Source organism: Sciurus carolinensis, chromosome 13 (assembly GCF_902686445.1).
Source record: "Sciurus carolinensis chromosome 13, mSciCar1.2, whole genome shotgun sequence".
NCBI classification, from domain to species: domain Eukaryota; kingdom Metazoa; phylum Chordata; class Mammalia; order Rodentia; family Sciuridae; genus Sciurus; species Sciurus carolinensis.
This window is the reverse complement of record NC_062225.1, coordinates 72,992,213-73,007,251: the sequence shown is the minus strand read 5'-3', so window position 1 is coordinate 73,007,251 and position 15,039 is coordinate 72,992,213. Positions and strand designations below refer to the sequence as shown.

The 15,039-nt window shown below is 44.6% G+C and overlaps 1 protein-coding gene and 1 non-coding gene across 2 annotated transcripts in view; both read right to left on the bottom strand.

Moving 5' to 3' along the window:
• Ift172 (intraflagellar transport 172) overlaps positions 1–15,039 on the bottom strand; it is a 35,809-nt gene that overhangs the window by 1,818 nt on the left and 18,952 nt on the right. The window contains exons 19-42 of the mRNA XM_047523023.1: positions 13,406–13,490; positions 13,078–13,170; positions 12,328–12,405; positions 11,639–11,887; positions 11,406–11,484; positions 11,095–11,215; positions 10,458–10,602; positions 9,862–9,951; positions 9,224–9,321; positions 8,969–9,104; positions 8,766–8,882; positions 8,280–8,422; positions 7,200–7,293; positions 6,789–6,853; positions 6,413–6,593; positions 6,102–6,211; positions 5,853–5,982; positions 3,420–3,518; positions 3,122–3,231; positions 2,921–2,984; positions 2,607–2,693; positions 2,213–2,329; positions 1,336–1,446; positions 910–1,029 (exon numbers count right to left, since the gene is read on the bottom strand). Coding sequence (XP_047378979.1) covers positions 910–1,029; positions 1,336–1,446; positions 2,213–2,329; positions 2,607–2,693; positions 2,921–2,984; positions 3,122–3,231; positions 3,420–3,518; positions 5,853–5,982; positions 6,102–6,211; positions 6,413–6,593; positions 6,789–6,853; positions 7,200–7,293; positions 8,280–8,422; positions 8,766–8,882; positions 8,969–9,104; positions 9,224–9,321; positions 9,862–9,951; positions 10,458–10,602; positions 11,095–11,215; positions 11,406–11,484; positions 11,639–11,887; positions 12,328–12,405; positions 13,078–13,170; positions 13,406–13,490 — 2,722 coding nt within the window. The remainder of the gene's footprint in view (positions 1–909; positions 1,030–1,335; positions 1,447–2,212; positions 2,330–2,606; positions 2,694–2,920; positions 2,985–3,121; positions 3,232–3,419; positions 3,519–5,852; positions 5,983–6,101; positions 6,212–6,412; positions 6,594–6,788; positions 6,854–7,199; positions 7,294–8,279; positions 8,423–8,765; positions 8,883–8,968; positions 9,105–9,223; positions 9,322–9,861; positions 9,952–10,457; positions 10,603–11,094; positions 11,216–11,405; positions 11,485–11,638; positions 11,888–12,327; positions 12,406–13,077; positions 13,171–13,405; positions 13,491–15,039) is intronic.
• Positions 12,578–12,650, bottom strand: Trnat-agu (transfer RNA threonine (anticodon AGU)). Its single transcript has one exon. It is a non-coding gene; the product is annotated as a tRNA-Thr (tRNA).

The following is a 15,039-nucleotide window of genomic DNA, read 5'->3' as shown; positions in this document are numbered from 1 at the left end:
TGTAACTAACAGCCACAGAACTAGAAAACCAACAATCAGTGTTAAACTAATCTGTATCTCAAGTCGTTCTGCTCTTAGTTTTTTTCATTAGCATAAGAGAACTGGGCCTAGATTATTTCTAAGCTTCCTTCCATTTCTACAATTCTGTCATCCAACTACATGAAATAAACACACAGCAAATTATCAAAAATAAGTCAAAGGGCTGGGGATATAGCTCAGTTGGTAGAGTGATTGCTTGTCAAGCACAAGGCCCTGGGTTCAATCCCCAGCAGCATAAATAAATAAATAAATAAATAAATAAAAATAAGTCAAAAGTACATATACATTGCCAGGCATGGTGGCGTAAGCCTATAATCCCAGCAACTTGGGAGAGTGAAGCAGGATAAGTTTGAGGCCAGCCTTGGCAACTTAAACCCTGTCTCAAAATAAAAAAAGATAAAAAGACACTGGGGTTGTAGCTCAGTGATAGAACATCCCTGGGTTTAATCTTTAGTACTACAAAAATAAATAAATAATAAAATAGCATGTGTGTGTTATAGGAGGTAAATAAAGAAATCATGGAATTTGAAGATTTAAACACAATGAAACTGTACTGGACATGTGGCTCAGTGGTAGAGTGCTTGCCTGCATGGGTGAGGTGTTGGGGATCTAACCAAAAAAAAAAAAAAAAAAAAGAAAAAAAAGAATAAGGCTAAAGCTGTATGGGTCTACAGCCCTAAGAAAGTCAAAACAGTATAGGAAGAATACCTATTTCAGCAAGGGTTGAAGACTGATTTATATAGAAGAGAACTGGGGAGATCCAAGAATCTAAGCTCAGGAATCCAGATCTTGGATTCATTTAGTTTCTTAGGTTTGAAGATGTAGTCTTACTGAGTCCCCTGCACCTCATCTCCCTGCATTGCATCTTACCAGCTGTTTGATGCTCTGGGCAGCAGAGCGAGTGGCGTAGTAATGAGCAATTAGCAGCATCGTTTCAAACTCCTCATGAGCTGGAGAGTTGGCCTCACTGGATTTTACCAGGTTTTCACACTAGGGAAGGAAAAGAGTGTAGCCTGACTCAGGGGTCAGAAAAGGGCCAGGGTGACAGAGAAGTCACTGATGGCTACCTGGACAGAGGTGGGTAAAATACATCTGAGCAGAAGTTTATGGTTTATATGCATGAAAAAAGAGACTAGGATGGGGACAGGTGGAAGAGTTTTTTTTTTTTCCTTTTTTCCCGCAGTCCTAGGGATTGAACCCAGAGCCTTGCACATGCTAGGCAAGTGCTCTTACTACTCAGTTATATCCCAGCCCAAGAGAAACCCTTTTACTCCACTGTGGACCCAACTTACTCACCAGGTTGAAAAGGACATCCCTAAGATCAGCCCAGCTATGATAGGCCTCAGCACTGTTGGTCCCAGGAGAGCTGACCATGTCAGTGAAGATTCTTTTGTAGATGTTGAAGTTCTAGAGGTAAAGGGAGAAGGGGATCTGAGTGAGGGGCTCAAGCAAAAGAGAAAGTCAGTGGAAGTGAAGCCAAAGGGAGGAGAGTGATTGTGTGGGTTTTTTTGGGGGGTGGGGGGAGGTATTGGGGATTGAACCTAGCCAAAGGTGCTCTACCACTGGGCTATATCCCCTGCCCTTTTTACTTTTTATTTTGAGACAGAATCTCAATAAATTGCTGAGGCTGGCTTGCTTCAAACTTGTGATCCTCTTGCCTCAACCTCCCAAGTTGCTAGGATTGTAGGTGTGCTACTGTGCCTAGCCACTGTAGGAGGAAGGGGGACATTGATGCAGAAAAGTGCCAATTATTTCTGGAGAAGAGAGAAGAGTGAGAAAATAACTACTTATGAGCTGGTACTCTGTGAGTTTGGGCAAATACATGAATGTGAATGCAGTCACAATATTAATGGACTAATATCCCAGAGAGCTGTGATTCTGATAGGAGGGCAATGTTTACTCTCTGGAGGAAGTCAGTAAGTAAGCTTTGGAGAGGTGTGCAGGACTCCTCTAAAAGACTGGTCCTTGGGTGCAAGGAGCACAAGTAGCTCATTGGGTGTTCTTCAAAGGATAAGTCCTCTAGAGAGGTTACACATCAGGAGAGGTTAGTTGGGGATTCTGGGCATGATATTCTCAAAGGGTAGAAGACAGTCCCTGAAGGGATGGATGGGTGATTCTAGAAGAAGAAAGAATCCCCTGGTGGAAACATTCACCTCGAGGAGAAGGCTGGTACCTGTGGGTTAGCAGGGGCTCCATGTTGCACATAGAGGGCCAGTGCCTGGGCAGAGCCACCCTCCCGAATCAGGTGAGTTGCATACAAAGCCACGTACTTGTGCAAAATCTTGTAGTTCTGTCCAGGTGTGGAGGAAAAGCACAGGTGAGGAAGGGATCAGTAAGGCCAGGCAGGGAGGGAAGGGTAGTGACGAGGCTGTGGACTTGTTTAGGAGGCAATGGGCATAGGCAACTCTGATTCCAATTTCAGAATGGGAAGCAGCATCAGACTGCACTCTCTGGTACTGATTAGGGAATCTCTGGGGATTAGTTTCTGGTGGAGGTAAGAGAGGCAGCTCCAGAGCTGTCAGAATCAAGGGAAAATGTATCTGGGAATGGGGAGGAGAGAGGAGCACCTGCTTAGTAGCTGTTTCAATGCATTTGTCCCACTGGCCCTGCTCCACATACAGGTCCAAGGCAGCGATCACGTCCACACCCACCAGCTAGAGTTCAATGCAAAGGACAGTTCAGAAGAGATGATCAGGGGGAGAAGAGGGAGAGAATCTCTAGCACTTCTCCCTCAAATTCTGCTTCTAATCTGTTTGTTGCTGATTTTGTAACACTGGGGATTGAACTCAGAGCCTCACACATGCTAGGCAAGTGCTCTACCACTGAGCTACCCCTCCAGCCCTGTCCCTGCATCCTGTCTCTCACTAACTGCAAGTCTCACCGAGTCCACTTTGCCCTGGTTCTTGAGGAATTCCTTATAATGCTGGTCCACATAGTCTTCATACCTGTGAAGATGGGAAAATTGGAAAGAGATCTCTAACTTCATTGTCTTGAGAAGCAACCCTCCCCAAAAGAATGTTTTCCCAGTATTTACAAAAAGAAGTAAAAGATAATTTCCCAGTGAGAAGGAGCATGAGCTTACCGGGGATCTAACTCCTTGGCCACACGCTTAGCCTTGTTCCACTCTTCACCCTCAATGAAAGCATCAATTGCTTCCTTGACAAGGTCTAGGTTCAGATAGAGCTCTGCAGCCTGAACAGTGGGACATCAAAGTGGAGACCATCTTTCCCCTCAAAGCCCCAGTTTGCTCTTGGTGAGCTCTCCCCCGTTTCCCCAGAACATTGCCGCACCTGCCAAGACACCCACTTCACACACCTGGGTGTGATATCACCATTCCACTGATTTCTGTGGACTCTTTTCAGTCCTAGCACTCTACTTACTGCACTGTGCTTTCCAATTCCAATCAGCTGGGGTCCTACTGCCCGAACTACTTCCAGACTGCGCTGGGGAGGTAGAAATTTGATGGCAAGTTCGGCTGCCTGAGTGGTTGAAAAGATGGAATGAGTAGGAGAGACAAACACTTGATCTCACCCATTTCATACGTTTCCCCTCCAGATGCCGACTTTCTCTCTTGTGTTCTCCTTCACCTTCTACCCTTCTGGGCAAAACTTCATTCATAACCCTTTGGTTCCTTTAGTTGGCCATCAGTGGACCTATCTGTTCTGTTCTGCCCACTATAACTCAGATACTTCCTTGGCTGTCTGAGGTCACTGTATTTGGTGCTGCTCCCTGTGATAAACTGGTTTCTCAAGTTCTTTGTCACAAATAGAATCTTGGTAGTATAGTATAGGGAAAGAACTTCTGAAATAAAGAGTCCAGGCATCTGGCAATTATTTGTGTTGGGCTTTTACAAACCTCGGTTTCTTTATTTATATGTACTAGATTTTGAAGACAGTACAAAAAAAAAGAGAGAAATATCTTGACAATGTTAAGCTTGATGGGTATATATTGAAGTGGCAATATTTTAGATAAACTTGGTTGAATAAAATATATTACAATTATTTTTTAACATGGCTTCTAGAAAATTTAAATTTACACATGCAGCATACATTTGTGACTTGTACATTTCTAGCAGACAGTGCTCGTCTAGATGATTTTGATGATTCCTTTCAACACTTAAAACTCAGTCATTCTTTAAACCCAAGCATCCTAGAAGGTCACCTTCTTTTCAGTGTGAGGCTGACATCTTTCCCAGATTTTAATTTCCACAAGATCCAGTTTAGCTACAGTCTATGCTAATCCCCCCTGCTCTTTCCCTCAACTATTCTTGCCTTTTTGGTCTGCTGAACCCTTCAAAGCTTAAACAGTATTTCCCTCCCCTGCTATCCTCAATCTGAAGAAGGCCAAGTCATGTAAAAACCCCATAAACAGTGCTCCAGAATAAAACACAACAGATGCTTAATGAATACTTACAGATTAACATCTGCTAGAATCTCATAACCCATCATCAGCCATCTTTCTACTTCCTTTGTTCCAATTTCTAGGGGCTATTCAATGATCAGACCTCAGAAACCTAAGAGACATCTTGCAGGGGCATCATCACACCAACATTGAATTTAGAGGAGTCAACCTTCCACGACTCCCAATACCAGACTGTACTGTATCTGAGGTACAGTCTTTAAATCAGACATGCATCCTGATTGTGATTATATGTGTGATGGTTATTTTATGTGTAGTTGTGGTACTCATAGTATCCATATCTGGTCAAACATTATTTTGGGTATTTCTGTGAGGATTTTTTTTTCACTGAATTTTTAAAATTTTGGTTTTTTTAGATATATACATGACAGTGGAGTATATTTGGACATATTATACATACATGGTGTACAACTTCCCATTCTTTTTTTGATTTCTTTTAGTTGTCAATAGACCTTTATTTATATGTGGTGCTGAGAATCAAATCCAGTGCCTCATGCATGCTAGGCAAGCACTCTACCACTGAGCTACAACCCCAGCCCCTAACTTCCCATTCTTGTGGCTGTATATGATGTAGAGTCACAGTGGTCATGTATTCATATATGAACATAGGAAAGTTAAGCCCAATTCATTCTATTATCTGTTAGGAAGACCTGAATAGAACAAAAATCCTGGTTCTTCCCCATGTAAGAGAATTCTTCCTTCCTGAATGTCTTTGAATTGGGAACTTGTCTTTTTACTGCTTTCACACTGAACTTATACACTGACTCTTTCTGCATCTGGAATCTGGACACCTTCAAACAGCAACAACACCATCAGTTCTCCTGGGCTTCCAGTGTGCCAGTCACCCTGCAGATTGTGACTTGTCTACTTCCATAAAATCGTGTGAGCCAATTTTTTACTTCTCTCACATACACACCCTATTGGTTCTGTTTCCCTAATACTATTTGTCTTAGAATTAGGGAAATGTACTGGACTGGCTTAATCTGCTGCAGGTTTTTATTCCAGAGTTGCTGGGTGGAAGAGGAGTCCATGCTTTTGTCATGGCCTCTCATGAGTCTGGACTTGATTTTCCAGTTCCAGCCCACAGATATCTCACCCTTCCTTGAACTCCACTTTAATTTATATCCTTTAGTCTCTTCTCAGATACAATGTTAATTAATTGACCCATGTCTTCCTCTAACTTCTAACTTCTGGATTTCAGAGCTCTGTCTTACACCCCCATTCACAGTCTTCATAGGTTCTGGCTCTAGCATACAGCAGGCCCCCCAATAGATATCTGTTACCTGACTGAAAACAGGAAGACACAGGAGGATAAAGATGAATGTTTGAGAAGCTGATCTGTGTGTGTGAAAGGACCCAGGGAAAGGAGGGCCTAGAAGGCCTGACGCCCTTACCTTCATCCAGCACTTCTCCACCAGGCTGCTGCTTCCAGAGTCCCGCACTTTGAGGTAGCAGTCGACTGCACGGCTATACTCTCCGGCCTGCTCCCACTGTCTAGCTTGTTCCACCAGTCCCTCCACACCCCTGTGGAGATGAGAGTGTATGTGTCCAGAAATGAAGAGAAGCAGCGTGGCCTATCCTGTGCACCTCGTGACCTCTATCCCCCAGCACTGCCAATGTTGTGGGGACCTCTGGCTTCATACCTGGCCCCCTTCTTGGTGGCTTCCCGCTCATATTCTTCCTGCAAGGCCTCAAGTTGACCAGGAACATAGTCCTTGCAGATCCGCAGAGCATCACTCCATAGTCCAGCTTCCTACTCAGAATTTCAGGTATCAGGACAGAGGGGAAGCATGGAAGCTTCTCACTGCCACACAAGGATTCCTGGGTCCTTGGACCTCTCTTGTTCTTGCTTGTCCTCCTCCCTCTCTAGTCTTTTAGTACCAGGGCCGGCATGGCTCTCTATGGTAGCTCATACTCTCATCCTCCCTTCATGGCCCCAAATCCAGTATCCCACCTTATAATAATTGAGGGCAAGTCCTGGTCTCTGGGCCCGAAGCAGCAGCCCTTCTGCTTTCTGAAAGTCCTTCTCCTCCAAGGCCCCACGAGCCTGTCCCACAAGCACCTCAGCAACACTGTCTGGGTCATGGGCCTCAGCCACACGCTGAGCTGCCTCCCAATCCTGGTTGTGGACAAACCTGCCCCATATGGAGACATAGGAGATACTAAGTATAGGACTGAAGCCTTAACAGCAGGATATAAACAGCTATGTCACTGAGGGGGTGTCAGATTTACTGGTACTGTTTATTGGTCTGAATGAAGGTGAAGATGACCTGAAAGATCCTGGGGTTGTGACTGGGAGGACAGGATAAGGAATTTATGGGGTAACTTACATGAGGACTGCCTCCTTGGGTTTACCAGCTCTGATGAATTCAGCTTCAGCCTCTTCAAACTTACCCTGTAGGAAAAGAAAAGGCAGCCACATGTGATGAGAGGATAGCTGGCATTACAAGAAGCCAGGAGATGGGGGTTTGAACACCTGGCAGTAGTGGCTAGGGGCCAGAACAGGAGGGTGAAAATCATATCCATGCTGGGTGTGGTAGCACACGCCTGTAATCCCAGTGGCTTGGGAGACTGAGGCAGGTGGATCACCAGTTCAAAGTCAGCCTCAGTAACTTATCAAGACCCTGTCTCTAAGTAAAATATTTTAAAAAGGCTGAGGATGTGGCTCAGTGATTAAGCAACCCTGGGTTCAATCCCCAGTAAAATAATAATAATAATAATAACAACAACAACATCCATACCTCATCCTCCAGGTACATAGCATATCTGAGATGAATCTCCGGGGTTTTATGCTTGAGTGCTAGCCGGGAGAGCTCAAAAGCAAACTCAAAGGAGCTGAAACAGAAGGTACAGACAGGGTTTGCCTACTTAATACTTACAGAAGGCAAGAGAAAACTGAGAAAGGGCAAGAATTGACAGGAGAAAAAGGGATAGCTTTCAAAATAACAGATATGAAGTGACAAAGAAGCATGGAGAGATGTAAAAGAAGACAACAGGCAACCCTATAATGATTACGTCACTGTCACCATGGATCCAGAAGTGTCTGAACAAGTCTATGCTTTCCCTGAGTTCAGCTGGTCATGAGGAAGGAGGGTGGGCATAAGATCAGGAAAGGCAGAGGTAAGAAGGGCTCCTGCTGCTCCCACATCCTCTCCTGAGCTCTGGTCACATTAGCAAAAAATGGTCTCTCCAAAGACAAGCAAGACTACCCTCAGGGATCTGATTCTCTTCCTGACCTTTGTAACTTTTGCTTAAGAAAAGCTCATTTTGCTAGGCTCCCTGGCACATGCCTGTAATCCCCACAGCTCAGGAGGCTGGGGCAGGAGGATCATGAGTTCAAAGCCAGCCTCAGTACCTTAGCAAGGCCCTAAGTAACTCAGTGAGACCCTGTCTCTAAATAAAATATAAAAAAGGGCCAAGGATGTGGCTCAGTGGTTAAGCATCCCTGGATTCACTCCCTAGTACCAAAATGAAAAAAAAAGAAAAAGAAAAAGAAAAGCTCACTTTGCATTTAACAGACTCACACTTCCGTTACCCAGAACTAAGTTAGTGGTTCAGTGCGGTCCTAGCTTTCCAAGCTGCTCCCTTTCCACCCTTCTCAGAACTGCCAAAGATGAAACACTGAGTCCCTAGCAAATAGGAGCAGACTTAATGAATTTATTCTTGTCATTCTATTGTATCCTTCCAAGGATCTCGCCTTACCACACTGCTTCATTCTTGCCTCAGTTTTTAGAAATACTTCTCAGTTAAACATGTTTTCTTTCTCTATGTAGGGGATCTGACTGGGATGGGGCCAGTGGAAAGTAGGCTTCAGGCCTCACCAATTGTCAGCAGCATGGTCAACAGCAGCCTCCAGGAGTCCCAGCTTGTTAAGCAGTCTAACTGCAGCCTCTCCTCCCAGGCTCTTTGCCCACAGGTAGGCCACATGTTTGTGGGCATTAGCTCCTCCATGAGCCTTGGCCACCTGCAAAACAATGTCACTGGACAACTCCCCACTGCAGAGTATGCTCCCTTCTCATCTCTGACCTCCTGACCTCAGCTATAATGAGGATAAGGTATGTGTTCTAAACCACCAAGTAGGTCTTTTAACTTGGGTTGAAATGCTTAGGGACCAAGGATGGGCTTTAGGAAGTCCACAACACTTAAATTATAAGTGAAATTTTGTGAATTCAGATGTGAACATGTTTTTGATAAAAGAAATTCTGGTCTTCATTACATTTTCGAAGATGCTATGAACAGTTTAGAATTAGTCACTTGAAAGTGGGAAAGAGGAACTGATGTACCCTGGTGTGGCATGTTCTCCTTACCCGGTAGGCCTCTTCCCAGAGCCCACTGGAGCGATACATGTTCACTGTTGCCTTCCATTCCTGGGCCTCAAGGTAGTGGTACTCAGCCTCCTGCAGTCGGCCTTCAGCCTCCAGCTCCTGCAGGAAGATAGATCAGGATGGACAGGGGGCATGGAAGAAGCCTGGCTGGGCAAGAGGTGGGCAGGACCAAGAGAAGGGCTCACCTTGCCCAGATGGAGGTGTGTGTCACTGAGTAGATCTGGGTGGTACTTCCCTACCAGGCGGATCATGTCATCATACAACTTGTGCTTTTTGAACATGGTGATGGCAAGATCAGGCTCTTCCACTGTCACATACAGCCTGTGGACAGGAGATACACCAGTGGCCTCCTATACCTAGATCCCTGCTGCCATTGCTTTCGGGCAGAGGGCAAGCATCCTCAGACCCCATCATCCCTTCTCCTAGCTCTGATGCCTCACCTCTCAGCCTCACGGTACTTGCCCTGCTTCTCCATTTCCTGGGCTTGTGTGATGTATAGCACAGACACATCTTCTGGTCGCATGCACTTCATTGCTAGCTGTGCAGACACATAGATTCTGGGTAGCCTCAGGAGCCAATTCCCAAGGGAAGCAGGTCTTCAAGGGAACTTGTCTGCTCAGGGATTCGGAACTCTCCCAGCAATCACAGGAGTTTGGTTACTATTCACTCTACTAGTCAGTTCAGAGAATTTCAATTTCATAAGAAGCAGAAGCAGAACTATATTCTGCTAAGGCAGGAGAGTTTGTGAGGCCTGGTACTGTGGGGCATGTGCTCCAAATCCTATGCTCCTACTGCCCCCACTGAGCTCTGGAGTATAGGCTTTAGAACAAAATTAAAAGTAACCAAAGCTCAACTCCCAAATCCACTTGCTCTCTTAAGAATTATAGGCTCAGGGACAGGAGCTTCTCCTTATCTCTTCTTTCCCCATGGGTAGGGATCAAAATCATCCAGACTATATTTTGGAACTCTTTCTCAGCTTTCCAGGAACCCAGTGAAGGAGGGAGATCAGAGACCAAGGAATGAGGCAACATAACGACTAAGAAGCCTTCTCTCATCATGAATTTCATCCATTTTCTACCTTGTGGGCTTGCTCCCAGCGGCCAGCCTGGGTGTACATATCTATTGCATCTTTGGTCCGGTCTCCCTTAATATAGAGCTCCTCAGCAATCTGTAGTTGGAGAGGCAGATGCAAAAGGTCAGAACAGAGTTAAAGCAGCTTTTAGGAAGAAGAAACTAACTACAGTTGGGGTGGTGGAAAGACTGGGATACTATCTTACAATAATAGAGAAGAAAGAATGAGTATAGGTGAATTATACCACCTATTGTTTAGAAAAAAGACCTGCCCAAAGCAGTATGAGAACAATATAGTGGAATTTTAAAGGGCCTCACAATTCTGCAATGCAAGGCAATTCCACATTGTAGCTATGCTGAGTTATTCATGAAGAATATGCATGCTGGCACAGGAAGAGTTAGAGATCACCCTATATGTCTGGGAGGAAGGTCTGTGCCATGCTGGGATAAAATTGGGGAAGTAAACCATTTTTCTTCCTATTTATTATGGTAGTGCTGTTTGGGTCCCAGAAAGAAGGATTTGGTGAGCTGGACTCTACTTTCTGTTCTGGGTACCTACTTGACTCCCCTGTACTGCATTCCCTCAAGTTCTCTCTCCCTTACTTCATACTCCTGCAGAGACGCATAGTGCTGGGCCACGCGAGGATAGTATTTGGACGCAGTGTTCCGGTCCTGTAGATCTAAAATATAAATTGCCTTCTTCCACTGGCGGGCACCCAGGGCAGCTTCAATTGCTTTAATGGAGCACCTGGCATAGTAGGGAAAGACATAAATATGTATGAGGAAAGAGGAAGATGAATGGGAGGAAAGAGGAAGATGAATGGGAGTAAAGAGGCCCCCTCACTTTTTTTGCAGGACTAGGGACTAAACCTGTGGTACTCTACCACTGAGCAACACTACCAGCCCTTTTTTGCTTTTATTTTGAGATAGGGTTTCATTAAGTTGTCAAGCCTGGCCTCAAACTTGCAATCTCCTGCCTCAGCCTCCTGAGTCACTGAGATTCAGTTGAGTGCCAATATACCCAGCTAAAGTGCCCCTTAAGCACATGCCAATCTTTTTTTACCCCCCGCAGTGCTAGAGATCAAACCCTTGCATATGTTAGGCAAGTCTTCTACCACTAAGCTATATCCCCAGTCCCAATTACATTTTGAGTCTTTTCTTCTAGGCTGTGGTATCCTCCCCTACCCCATTGATTCTCACTTCAGGCCCAAATCTACATTATACTCCCATGCTACCATACCTGGCTTCAATGTAATGATTAATGGCTGCATCAAGCTGCTTCTGTTGCACCAAGTGGTCCCCCCAAGCCTCCTCTAGTCTCACCACCTCCACTGGGAAGGCCAATCGAGCCAGCTCCACCGCTGCCAGGGACAGACAAGGCACTTGGCTCAGATTTACAGGGATAAACACGGAATAATAGAACAGGGAAATGAAGCATAGAGAACGAGTGAGAAGTGGAGAAGTGAAGCCAGTCAACATGAATAGATGCCCCAAAAGAAGTGTTAGGAAACTGGGTGAGCAAGAGTGTATAACATAAGGGACAGCTTATACCTTTCATGAAAGCATTGCCTTTACAGTAGCACTCAAGGGCCCGTTGTGGATTTCGAATCTTCTCAAAGAGGTCACCTGCCTATTAACACATACCATGTTACTGCAATGAAACCTCTATGACAGAAAATCAAGACTCAGCTCCACAAAGAAGGAATGCACCCCAAGACTCCTCTAGGTGGGAGAGGTGTATGGAGCCCAAGAGATAAGGTCTAAGAAAAGGAAATCGGTCCTACCCTTTCATAGAGCTCGCCCTTGATGAGAGCTGTGGTGATGTGCTCCACCAACTCTGTGTTGGCTAGCAGCTCCTCTCGGGTCAGCACCAGCCGAGCAGCTTTGGCAGGGAGCCCAGCTTTGAGGTAGAGGCTGATGGCTGCTAGCCCATCCCCTTGGCTCTCCTGTAGTTCACCTGCTCGCTCCTCTTGCTGTGTGTCCATCAGCCACTGGTAGTAATCCCGACGTAGTTTCTCCAGGGCTGGGTGTCCCTGGATATGCACAGAGGAGAAACAGAAGTCATATCCCTCCTTCTTGCCCTTCTGCTTTTCTTGCCTCTCCAATCCTTCTGTAACAGTAGAAATCTTCCCAGGTCAACCATATCTTTGTTTGAGGGGTGGAGGGGTGGGGATTGAACCCAGGGGTACTTTGCCACTGAGCTACATCCCCAGTCCTTTTGAAGCAAGGTCTTGCTAAGATGGTAAGTCTGGTCTCAAATCTGCAATTCTCTTTCCTCAACCTCCCAAATGGCTAGCATTACAGGCATGAGCCATTGCACCAAGTCCCCCAGACCACCCGTATCTTAACTTTTTATCATATCAGGTCCCAGCCCCAACACTATTCTAATTCCTATAGTCTCCTTGACAAGAGGAGGTTTCTGAAATTGGTGGGACCAAATTCTGAACAACTGTGGAGAAGACAGAACAAGTACCTTGGCCTCGGCCACAGCAATACACTCATCCCAACGGTGAAGCTCCTGGTACATGTCCATAGCTTCCTCAACCGCATTCTAGGGGAACCAGGCAGAAGACAAAGGGAAGACATGAGGGTCAAAAACCAGTGTGCCCTGCTCAGCCTGTTTATGATGCCTGGCCACGAGAACCAAGAGCCTCACCCTTTACTTATTGAATAAACAGAGGAAGATTTTTCTTTCTCTAGCTCTGTTTTTATTTGTTTGTTTGTTATAGTGCTAGGGATCAAACCTAGGACCTTATGCATACTAAGCACATGCTCTACCACTGAGCCACACTCCTAGTCCCAGAGTTGGATTTACTATGAAACTAAAAGAAGTCTAAGCTTCTTATTTCCACAGGGCTCCTTATTTCCCCAGACCCTCTGAAGGTCATTTTTCTTAAAGAGGGTTCCTCATATTGTATAAGTTTGGAGTCCCACAAAGCCTGACACTACCCTTGTACGTAAGAATGGCACAGACAGGCTCTGGAATAGAGGGAACATTGTAGACTGTTTATAAAAGAGATAAATAATTGAAGACCAAAGGAGGAAGTTTGCGAGATAAAGACACATAAGAGAAGGAAATGAGGGGAGGAGGAAAATTAACTCTATAAACCTCTCCAGAAACTCTCCCTCAAACCTTTGGGGAATCCTAATAAGCAAGTGCCCACTTTCCTTCTTGATTTTGCCTCAGCTTCTCTCTTCTGTCCTGTTCCTCTTTTTCTGTTACCTGTTCTAAGAAGATCATTTCAGCCAGTTTGTAGTTCTTCTCCAGCATGGCTAGACGTGCTCGGACCTGATAGAAGTCTGTTCCTTCTCCACCCTGCGGGGTAAAAGAAGGTTCTTGTCATTCTGTCTAAGTGGGTTGAGACAGAAAGGCAGGAAGGACACAGGATAACAAACTTGAGAAGCAGTTCCAAAATGGTCCAATTTGAGGGTAGAAGAGGGGTGGACAGGGTGAAAGAAACTAGAGATAGATGGAAAACTAGGAATCATGGGACTGAATATGAAGAAATCTCAGCTTGAGAAACTAAATGAGTCAAGAGAATAATACTTGCATATTCCCTGGACACCTGATCTGCAATCTCATTGGTCTCATGCAGGAACCGGGCTTTTGCTACATGGCCCAAAGCAGAAAAGCACCTACAGCATGGAGGCAATAATATTAATAGTAACATTATTACTCAATCATCAGTAAGCCATTGGTTCAGCAAATATATTACTGAGCATCTACTATGTGCCAGGCACTCTTCTTGTCACTGGAGGCCTAATGGGAGAAAAGGAAGATGAAGGCCTTACTCCCAGAGAACTTCCATTGTAGTATAAACAAATAATAGTAAAAATAAACAAGGATAACTTGGAAAAATAAAAGTAAGATATACCAGGGGAATACTGTCATTAGTAACTGAGCAAATGATTTAAATTGGTAGTCAGAGAAAGCCTCTTTGAGGAGTTAATGTTTGAGCTGATACCTGAGTACAAGAGTCAGTCATGGCAAGATGGGGAAAAGTCACTCCAGAGAGAAGGAACGACTAATGAAAAGGTCCATAGCAAGAATGAGCTTGGAGCTGGGCATAGTGGTACATGCCTATAATCCCAGTGGCTCAGGAAGCTGAGGCAGGAGGATCGCAAGTTCAAAGTCAGCCTTAGCAACTTAGCGAGACCCTAAGCAACTCAGTGAGACCCTGTCTCTAAATAAAATACAAAATAGGGCTGGAGTTGTGGCTCAGCGGTCAAACGCCTGAGTTCAAGCCCTAGTACCCACAAAAAAAAAAAAAAAAAAAAAAAAAAGAATGAGGTTGGATACCGTGTGGCTGGAGAGTAATGGGCAAGTAGTTAATAGGTACAAGAGGAAAACAGAGGCCAAATATTTGCAAAGCCACAGAAGTCTGGGTCTTATACTAAGTATAACAGTAAGCTATTGGAAAGTCACAAAAATGACTACAATTTAACTTTTTATTTTTTATGGTACTGGAATTGAATCCACACATGGAATTGAATCTACACATGAGCTACATCCCCAATTCTTTTTTTATATTTTGAGACAGGGTCTCACTTAGTTTCTGAGGCTAGCCTTCAACTTGAGATCCTTTTACCTCAGCTTCCTGAGTTGTGGGATTAGAGGAGTGAGCTACTGAACCCAGCTAACTTATGTTTTTTAAAAAATTACCTCATTGGTAATCAGTGAATAGCCGGGGTACAAAACTAGTATCAGTGAGGCTCAATAAGAGGCTTCATAATACTTCAGATAGAAGATGGCAGTGGTCTACACTAGGGGCAGGTAGTAGGGTTGGACCAGATAGCAGATATACTGGGATATATTTTGAAGACTGAGTTCTTAAAACTTGCTGAGAGTCTTTTGGGGGAATGGGGAAAAAGGGATCAACAATGGTTCCTAGCCAAAATAGCAGCAGCTGAAATTTATTGAGCACTTATACTACTGTAAGCTCTTTGCAAGATTCTCTCATTTGTTCTTCACTACCCACTGCCATTACCATTCTTCTTTGCCATCTATGAGGTAAATATTAATATTATTTCTATTTTACATAGAGAAAATTAAAGTCCAGGTTTTAAAAGGATAAATAACTTCTCTAAGGTTACACAAGTTGGTAAGTGGAAGGAAGGTTTGAACTCAAGGAGGCTAGAATCTCATGTCTGGAATAGACACATCAACATACATGGGACTGAAGAA